Source organism: Euwallacea similis, unplaced genomic scaffold (assembly GCF_039881205.1).
Source record: "Euwallacea similis isolate ESF13 unplaced genomic scaffold, ESF131.1 scaffold_50, whole genome shotgun sequence".
In the NCBI taxonomy this organism is placed as follows: domain Eukaryota; kingdom Metazoa; phylum Arthropoda; class Insecta; order Coleoptera; family Curculionidae; genus Euwallacea; species Euwallacea similis.
In genome coordinates this window covers 45,304-55,061 of record NW_027098675.1, presented here as the reverse complement: position 1 = coordinate 55,061, position 9,758 = coordinate 45,304, and the positions used below count along the sequence as shown (strand labels likewise).

At 39.7% G+C, this 9,758-nt stretch overlaps 1 protein-coding gene across 1 annotated transcript; it reads right to left on the bottom strand.

The window, feature by feature from the left end:
* Positions 1-1,556: 1,556 nt before the first annotated feature.
* Positions 1,557-6,750, bottom strand: LOC136418952 (uncharacterized). The gene is made up of 2 exons (XM_066405159.1): positions 2,716-6,750; positions 1,557-1,979 (listed from the first exon to the last, which is right to left on the bottom strand). Exons 1-2 carry the CDS (start codon positions 6,748-6,750, stop codon positions 1,557-1,559), a joined length of 4,458 nt encoding a protein of 1,485 aa, XP_066261256.1.
* Positions 6,751-9,758: the final 3,008 nt, after the last annotated feature.

The following is a 9,758-nucleotide window of genomic DNA, read 5'->3' as shown; positions in this document are numbered from 1 at the left end:
AATTTTTTTCTCAGGAATTCATCAAAATAGTCCCACGAATGATCCCACCGTTGGATAGAGCTTGTCTAGAGGAACATACTGAGTGGACACACGGCCGAATCGGACCAGAAATTTCCGAGCGCGGAGCGTGCAAACTTTTAATACTTACCCGGTTTATTTGACGTTTGTGAATTTTTTTCTCAGGAACTCATCATAATGGTCCCACGACTGATGCCACCGATGGATAGAGCTTGTCTAGAGGAACATTTTGAGTGGTCACACGGCCGAATCCGACCAGAAATTTCCGAGCGCGGAGCGTGCAAACTTTTAATATTTACCCGGTTTATTTGACCTATGTCTACTCCTATCTCTGGAAGTCAACAAAATAGTCCGACGACTGATACCACCGTTGGATAGAGCTTGTCTAGAGGAACATTTGGAGTGGACACACGGCCGAATCGGACCAGAAATTTCCGAGCGCGGAGCGTGCAAACTTTTAATACTTACCCGGTTTATTTGACGTGTGTGAATTTTTTTCTCAGGAATTCATCAAAATAATCCCACGACTGATCCCACCGTTGGATAGAGCTAGTCTAGAGGAACATTTTGAGTGGTAACTCGGCGTAATCAGACCAGAAATTTCCGAGCGCGGAGCATGCAAACTTTTAATATTTACCCGGTTTATTTGACCTATGTCTACTTGTTGATCCGGCTCGTAGGACCAAAAATGTTGATCCGGCTCGAAGGACCAAACTGTTTATTCGTGGATCGTGGTACCAAGATGTTGATTAGACATGGCCTAATTCTTGATACGTCTAGTAAGCAATGGACTGGATGCTTGCGAAGGACCACCCTGAGTTCGCGGTCTCAGAGACACCGTGTTCGTGCAAATGAAAACAAAACCCTTTTCTAACGGTAACAAAGGTTTATTATTCACTAACAACTTCGAGTAATGTAGCAAAGAAATAACAACTTTTCGTGACAAGTTAATTAGTGTAGTAATTAACCGTGTATAGGAACCGTGTGTAAAGTAATCGCGTACGAGTAACGTGCAAAGTACGGAGTTAAGGGTCGACGGAGACGCACAAGAAGAGAGAGATTTTTCTTCTTGCAAAATCTTAAATACTAAAGTTAATGGTAACCGTACATAGGCGTACCAGAAACTAAGAGGTCATCATCGGCGCTTCTTCTAGATTTGTCCTTGTGACTTGCCTAACTTTAACAATATAATTGGGTTTTATTGGAGGGCGTTTATGACCAGCATCGAGAACGTGTCTAAATTCTAGTACGCACAAAAGGTCGGCGAGGAGTTTTATTACACAGTTAGTCTAAGATCAAACAAAATGCGAATCAACATCTGGTCATACGGACAAAGTGGCAAGAGAAACGAGTAATGTCCATAGGCGTAGCACACGGATTTCTTACATACTAGTCACACATTTAATACTAGGCTTATGAAGAATACAACTTATCGAACTAATACATTAAATTAATTATCGGGAATTCTGTCCCCTACACAAGCCCTAACATGCCGGCCCCGTTAAAAGGTCGTTACCTTTTAAATTATTTACAAAGAGTTATTTGTTATTCATGGGCAATGGGCATATTTTCGACAATGATCTTCGCGATATAGTTCCACTGGGTAAGCGCACTGACACTACACGTATCACATGATCCTTTCCTTCGTGGAGTTCGACAACTCGAGCTAAAATCCAGCGCAGTGGGGCAGTATTGTGTTCCACCAGTAAAACTAATGCTCCAATATCTATGGTTTTATCTACAGTGTTCTTCCATTTACATCGAGTTTGCAAATTTGTCAAATAGTCTCTGGACCAACTATTCCAAAAATGCTGCTGGAGTTGTTGAAGTCGTTCGTAATGAGATAAGCGAGAGATAACGGCGTTCTGGTAGTCGGGTTGTGGTAAACTTGCCAACGAGTCACCAATAAGGAAATGCGCGGGAGTTAAGGGTGCATAGTCGTTTATGTCGTTTGAGATTGGCTAAAAATGTAGTTGTGGCGTTAATGTGTGATTCATTATTTATTAAGTTATAGAGTTCGATAAAATAATTATTGGCCCCTACAAAGTTAGAACCATTGTCTGAATGTATGTTTGTTGGTTTTCCTCGTCTGGAACAGAACCTTTCCAAAGCATTCAAAAAGCTATCGGTCGAAAGATCTTTAACCAGTTCGATATGTACTGCACGCGTGGCAAAACAAACAAAAATGCATATGTAAGTTTTTACGGATTTGGCTCTACGCAGCGTACCCTCCTTTATGAGTATAGGCCCTGCATAATCGATTCCGCAATTTGAAAAAGGTCGTGAAGGCGTTACCCTTGCGGTCGGAAGGGAACCCATTAAAAATTTCGAAGGTTTCGGTTTTACTCTAAAACATCTTATACATCTACTAAGGTTACGTTTAACTGCATTTTTTCCGTTTATTATCCAAAATCTGAGGCGAATTATCGAAAGCAAGTTTTGAACTCCCGCGTGGAGATGTTTCATATGCTCATTCTGTATTATCAAGTCAGTGAATTTATGTTTATACGGTAATATAATAGGGTGTTGTTGTTCAAAATTAAATTGTGAATTTATTAAACGTCCCCCGACTCGAAGTATTCCTTCTGAATCGAGAAATGGGTTTAGATTCAAAATTTTACTTTCGCTTGGGAGTTTTTTACTTTTGGATAAGTCGGAAATTTCCTTTTCGAAGCTATCCCGTTGAACCAATTTTACTAATAAAAGCAGTGACTCGTTTAATTCTTCAACTGTCAAGGCTGTTGACTTATTCATCACTTTGCGGCATCGATTTTTAAGTCTGCATATGTAACCTACTACTCTGTGCAGTTTGAAGAAGGTAGAAAATCTATCAAAAATGTTAAGTCCGTAGTTGTTGCTATTTACACTCGTTGTTTTATATACTGTGGTATGATTATTTTTTAATTCGGGCAAGACATCGACGGGAACCTCATGGCTATCTAAGTTCGCTTCCGTCCTTGATGTGTTTTTCTTTAAAAATTCGGGACCGTGAAACCAAAGATCACATCCCAGCAATTCCCTTGGGCTCAATCCTCTCGATATTACATCTGCAGGGTTGGCCTTGCTTGGCACGTGAGCCCACTCCGTTATCTTGGTCAATTCATTAATTTTTGCCACTCGATTGGCAACAAAGGTCTTAAGGTGAGCAGGATCAATTTTCAACCATGCCAAAACAATACTAGAATCCGTGAAGTATCGTACGTCTGATATTTGTATGTCTAAAATTTGTCTTACCGTATTCATTAGTTTGGCTAAAAGGTGGGCCGCTAGAAGCTCAAGTCGAGGCAAGGTCAATTTTTTAGCTGGAGCTACCCTTGATTTTCCTGTCAACAGTCGTAATTCGCGACTACCTGACTCATCCTCCGAGGCCACGTAAATACAGGCTCCGTAAGCCTTTTCGGAGCTATCAGAAAATCCGTACAATCTTATATGGGCCGTCTTTGTTGGAATTACAAGCCTATCGATCTTGTATTCATTGAGGCACTCCAGTTCATTCGAGAATTCCTCCCAAATCTGTCTTAGGTCATTCGGGACCGCTTGATCCCAACCGATATGTAATTTCCATAGAGCTTGAATGATTAACTTGGCCCTAGTTAATGCGGGACCGATCAACCCAAGCGGGTCAAAGATCTGCGAAATTTTTGAAAGAATAGTCCTTTTGGTAACACGGGATGGCTCGTATTTAATATTTACTGAATATTTTAGAGTATCTTGTTTAGGATCCCAGCTGATTCCAAGAGTTTTTATATGTTTATCTTCATGAGGTAGAATTAAATTGTCGTGATTTTCGTTACTGTTTGCTTGTAGGATACTGTTTAGAACTATGTTACTGTTGGACGACCATTTTCTCAATTTAAAATTAGCTTGACTTAAAATATCGTCTAGTTCCCTATAAATTTGCAATGCATCTGTTTCCGAATCAATGCTAACCAACAGGTCATCCATGTAGAACGAACGTTTAATTATTTCTGCTGTTCGTGGATACCTGTCTTTGTTGCGCTCGGCCAATTCTATCAAGCAACGTGTGGCTTGAAAGGGTGCACTCGATGTGCCATACGTTACCGTGTTGAGTTTATACACATTAATCGGATCATTAAGATTTGCTCGCCATAGTATCTTTTGGAAGTTACGTTCTTCCTCATGAATTTTTATACATCGGTACATCATTTTGATGTCCGCGCTCAAAACAATTTTGCGAAGTCTTAGACGTATCAAAATTGAGTACAAGTCATCTTGTACTACTGGTCCTACCAAAAGCGTGTCATTCAGGGAAATTCCTAAACTTGTTTTGCAGCTTGCATCAAAAACGACGCGACACTTCGTGGTAATAGAATTCTTTAGTACCGCACTGTGGGGTAAAAAATAAGAATTGTTTGGAATAGAGATGTCCTTTTCAATGGGTCCTTGAAGCGTCATGTGGCCTAAGTTCTCATATTCCGTCATAAATTCTACGTACTGCTTCTTGAGGTCCTTGTCCTTTTCTAACCTTTTCTCTACATTTGTTAACCGTTTTAGGGCATTCGATTTGGAGTCACCCAGACTAAAATCTGTTTGATTATTGAACGGATACCTTACGACAAAACTGTTGTCCATGTCGCGGGTTGTAGTTTGATTAAAATATTCCTCACAATAATTTTCTTCCTTTGATAGGAATTTAACATTTTCAAACTCTTCAATCTGCCAGAATTTCGTCAACGAATCATTTAATGTTTTATTTGAAATACTAGTCGCAAGGTTGCACACTACTTTCCGACTTTGAGATTCTCTGCATATTAAATTGCCCGATATTACCCAGCCTAAAGAGGTTTCTTGTAACATTGGCAATCCCTTTCCTAATTTAAGTTTACCCGAACCTAATAGATTATAAAATATATCTACCCCTAATAAAACATCAATTTGTTTTGGTTCATTAAATTTTTCATCAGCTAGATTGATATTTGTTGGAATTTGAAGTACCGAACTGGGAAATCTAAATGAGGGTAGATTTTCGGTAAGAATGGGTAAAACCAAAAATGCTATGTTAGATTCATATTGGTTGAACCTGGATTTTATTTTCGTGTGCACTCGCTGATTAATCTTTGTGACAATTTGACTGATACCTGATAATGAAAGGTCAATTGTTTGGGGACTTAAGTTTAACTTTCTGCAGAAGTTTTCTGTCATTAAATTTGACTGGCTTCCGCAATCGAGTAAGGCATTGCATTTATGCCAATTTCCTTTTCTGTCTGAGATGAGAATGGTAGCCGTAGATAGTAGTACTTGATTTTTATCAATACCTAACGATGATAATGCCAAAGGATTGTTTTCCGTATCGTACGTGACCGCGTTACTTTGGCCGATTGTTAGAACTGTAGATTGTTTGGATTCTCCATACCTTCTAGATACATCGTGAGCCGAAGGATTAGATGGAGAACTGATCGATGATTCATGTTCAGTTAATGATGAGGAAGGTTCATTAGTGCTGCTGTTGCTAGAATTTTGAACATGTTCACTTCCTGAACGTTTCTCTATATGTAACGTGCTATTATGTTTTTGGTTGCATTTTTTGCATCCTCTTGATCTACATTCCTGTTTCAGATGCCCTGGACGTAAACAGTTGCTACACAATTTATGTCTTCGAATTTCGTTATATTTGTCCGACACTGATAATTGGATAAAACGAGGACATTGATGAATGAAATGATTTTCAGTACAGATGTAACACTTATTGATTTTTTCGGTCAAAGAATACGAATAATTCTTAAACTGATGTGATTCGTTTCTTTTCTCGTGGCCTTTGTTTTGCATTCTATCCCTATCATGTTTATTTGAATGTACGGTTGAGAAGCCGCGAACCGCTTCCAACGAACGACATTTTTCGGTTAAAAATTCCATTAATTGATCAACAGTCGGCAATTCAGTATTACATTGTTTCCGCTCCCACTCCTGATTAGTACTATCATCCAGTTTGTTTAATATTATCGGTATCAACAAAACATCCCATTGATCCACGGGTAATTTTAATTTTCCTAATGATGATTTATGTTGCTGAACTGCATCTATTAATTTTCTAATATTTACAGATGATCCTTTATTCGCGTTTGGTAAATTAAGAACTAAGCCTTTAGCGTGAATGTTAATAACTGCCTTTTTATTCTCATATCTTTTTTGTAACAGATTTAAAGCGATTGTATAATTATCGGGAGTTATGTCGAGAGAGTCTATGAGATTTAGCGCATCGCCTTTACAACATAATTTTAGATATAACAATTTTTCTGTTTCACTCAAGTCGGTTCTGCTATGGACTAAGGAATCAAATATGTTTTTGAAACTGAACCAAGTTTCATAATTGCCATAAAATGAACGTAAGCCTAAATCCGGTAATTTTCCTAGACCTCTTGGTGAATTTTGTTTTCCTAAATGAGTATTAGTACTATTTTGATTTTTGCTAATTGAATTTATTAACTGCTTTAATTCTGAAATTAAATTAAAGTAGGCTGATTCGATTTCAATCCGTTGTTCTTCTTCGTTTAAGCTTAAAAATTCTAGACGAGATTGTACTTTATCGAACTGATTATAGTCCTCCTCCACGTTCTTGAGGCGGATTTCTAATTGAACTGTTTCTTGAATATCTCTGTTTTCACGAAGGTACTGTTCAAAACGGGATAAACGTTTAGTTAAAATTCTGCGAGCGTGCAAAAGTTCTCTAAATTCATCGTTCTCGCTAAGAGACTCTGCTGAGCCTAGTTCCATTTCGGATCGTTTTGAAATTTTTTCTTTTTGAGCTCTAGTGGTCATTTTTAATTACTATTGATAACGTGGCGTTAAAATAAATCAATTTACGTGATTCAAACAGAGGTACGACTAGAGAAATTAACTAGTTTCGACTTCTTTAATGTGCATAAATCGAGCATAAACCAAAGTAAATAAGTCGCATCAATCTCATACAACTAACGACCATTTAAGGTATCAAATGGAAATCGGGATTATGAGGTTATGCAAATTCAAAGAGGAAAAATCGTGACAAAAAGGAACTGACTCACCGGGATTGTTTCTTGCTCTCCTTGGGATCCACCGTTCTACTCCTTATTCCGCTTTCGATGTCCTATGTTCCACAGGTTCTGATCCAGTCCTGTGATATCCGGTTCGAAGTGACCAAAAATGTTTAATCCGGCTCGAAGGACCAAAAATGTTGATCCGGCTCGTAGGACCAAAAATGTTGATCCGGCTCGAAGGACCAAACTGTTTATTCGTGGATCGTGGTACCAAGATGTTGATTAGACATGGCCTAATTCTTGATACGTCTAGTAAGCAATGGACTGGATGCTTGCGAAGGACCACCCTGAGTTCGCGGTCTCAGAGACACCGTGTTCGTGCAAATGAAAACAAAACCCTTTTCTAACGGTAACAAAGGTTTATTATTCACTAACAACTTCGAGTAATGTAGCAAAGAAATAACAACTTTTCGTGACAAGTTAATTAGTGTAGTAATTAACCGTGTATAGGAACCGTGTGTAAAGTAATCGCGTACGAGTAACGTGCAAAGTACGGAGTTAAGGGTCGACGGAGACGCACAAGAAGAGAGAGATTTTTCTTCTTGCAAAATCTTAAATACTAAAGTTAATGGTAACCGTACATAGGCGTACCAGAAACTAAGAGGTCATCATCGGCGCTTCTTCTAGATTTGTCCTTGTGACTTGCCTAACTTTAACAATATAATTGGGTTTTATTGGAGGGCGTTTATGACCAGCATCGAGAACGTGTCTAAATTCTAGTACGCACAAAAGGTCGGCGAGGAGTTTTATTACACAGTTAGTCTAAGATCAAACAAAATGCGAATCAACATCTGGTCATACGGACAAAGTGGCAAGAGAAACGAGTAATGTCCATAGGCGTAGCACACGGATTTCTTACATACTAGTCACACATTTAATACTAGGCTTATGAAGAATACAACTTATCGAACTAATACATTAAATTAATTATCGGGAATTCTGTCCCCTACACAAGCCCTAACACTACTCCTATCTCTGGAAGTCAACAAAATAGTCCGACGACTGATACCACCGTTGGATAGAGCTTGTCTAGAAGAACATTTTGAGTGGTCACACGGCCGAATCGGACCAGAAATTTCCGAGCGCGGAGCGTGCAAACTTTTAATATTTACCCGGTTTATTTGACGTGTGTGAATTTTTTTCTCAGGAACTCATCAAAATGGTCCCACGACTGATGCCACCGATGGATAGAGCTTGTCTAGAGGAACATTTTGAATGGTCACTCGGCCCAATCGGACCAGAAATTTCCGAGCGCGGAGCGTGCAAACTTTTAATATTTACCCGGTTTATTTGACGTGTGTGAATTTTTTTCTCAGGAATTCATCAAAATAGTCCCACGAATGATCCCACCGTTGGATAGAGCTTGTCTAGAGGAACATACTGAGTGGACACACGGCCGAATCGGACCAGAAATTTCCGAGCGCGGAGCGTGCAAACTTTTAATATTTACCCGATTTATTTGACGTGTGTGAATTTTTTTCTCAGGAATTCATCAAAATAATCCCACGACTGATCCCACCGTTGGATAGAGCTAGTCTAGAGGAACATTTTGAGTGGTCACTCGGCCGAATCGGACCAGAAATTTCCGAGCGCGGAGCGTGCAAACTTTTGATAATTACCCGGTTTATTTGACGTTTGTTGATTTTTTTCTCAGGAATTCATCAAAATAGTCCCACGACTAATCTCACCGTTGGATAGAGCTTGTCTAGAAGAACATTTTGAGTGGTCACACGGCCGAATCGGACCAGAAATTTCCGAGCGCGGAGCGTGCAAACTTTTAATATTTACCCGGTTTATTTGACGTGTGTGAATTTTTTTCTCAGGAACTCATCAAAATGGTCCCACGACTGATGCCACCGATGGATAGAGCTTGTCTAGAGGAACATTTTGAATGGTCACTCGGCCCAATCGGACCAGAAATTTCCGAGCGCGGAGCGTGCAAACTTTTAATATTTACCCGGTTTATTTGACGTGTGTGAATTTTTTTCTCAGGAATTCATCAAAATAGTCCCACGAATGATCCCACCGTTGGATAGAGCTTGTCTAGAGGAACATACTGAGTGGACACACGGCCGAATCGGACCAGAAATTTCCGAGCGCGGAGCGTGCAAACTTTTAATATTTACCCGATTTATTTGACGTGTGTGAATTTTTTTCTCAGGAATTCATCAAAATAATCCCACGACTGATCCCACCGTTGGATAGAGCTAGTCTAGAGGAACATTTTGAGTGGTCACTCGGCCGAATCGGACCAGAAATTTCCGAGCGCGGAGCGTGCAAACTTTTAATACTTACCCGGTTTATTTGACGTGTGTGAATTTTTTTCTCAGGAATTCATCAAAATAATCCCACGACTGATCCCACCGTTGGATAGAGCTAGTCTAGAGGAACATTTTGAGTGGTCACTCGGCCGAATCGGACCAGAAATTTCCGAGCGCGGAGCGTGCAAACTTTTAATACTTACCCGGTTTATTTGACGTTTGTGAATTTTTTTCTCAGGAACTCATCATAATGGTCCCACGACTGATGCCACCGATGGATAGAGCTTGTCTAGAGGAACATTTTGAGTGGTCACACGGCCGAATCCGACCAGAAATTTCCGAGCGCGGAGCGTGCAAACTTTTAATATTTACCCGGTTTATTTGACCTATGTCTACTCCTATCTCTGGAAGTCATCAAAATAGTCCCACGACTGATCCCTCCGTT

Excerpts from the sequence above, each read along its gene's own strand:
- LOC136418952 (XM_066405159.1), bottom strand. The coding sequence starts at position 6,750 with ATGGAACTAGGCTCAGCAGAGTCTCTTAGCGAGAACGATGAATTTAGA. Across the intron at positions 1,980-2,715 it reads ACGAGTCACTGCTTTTATTA|CCAATCTCAAACGACATAAA; the intron begins GTAAAATTGGTT and ends CTACATTTTTAG.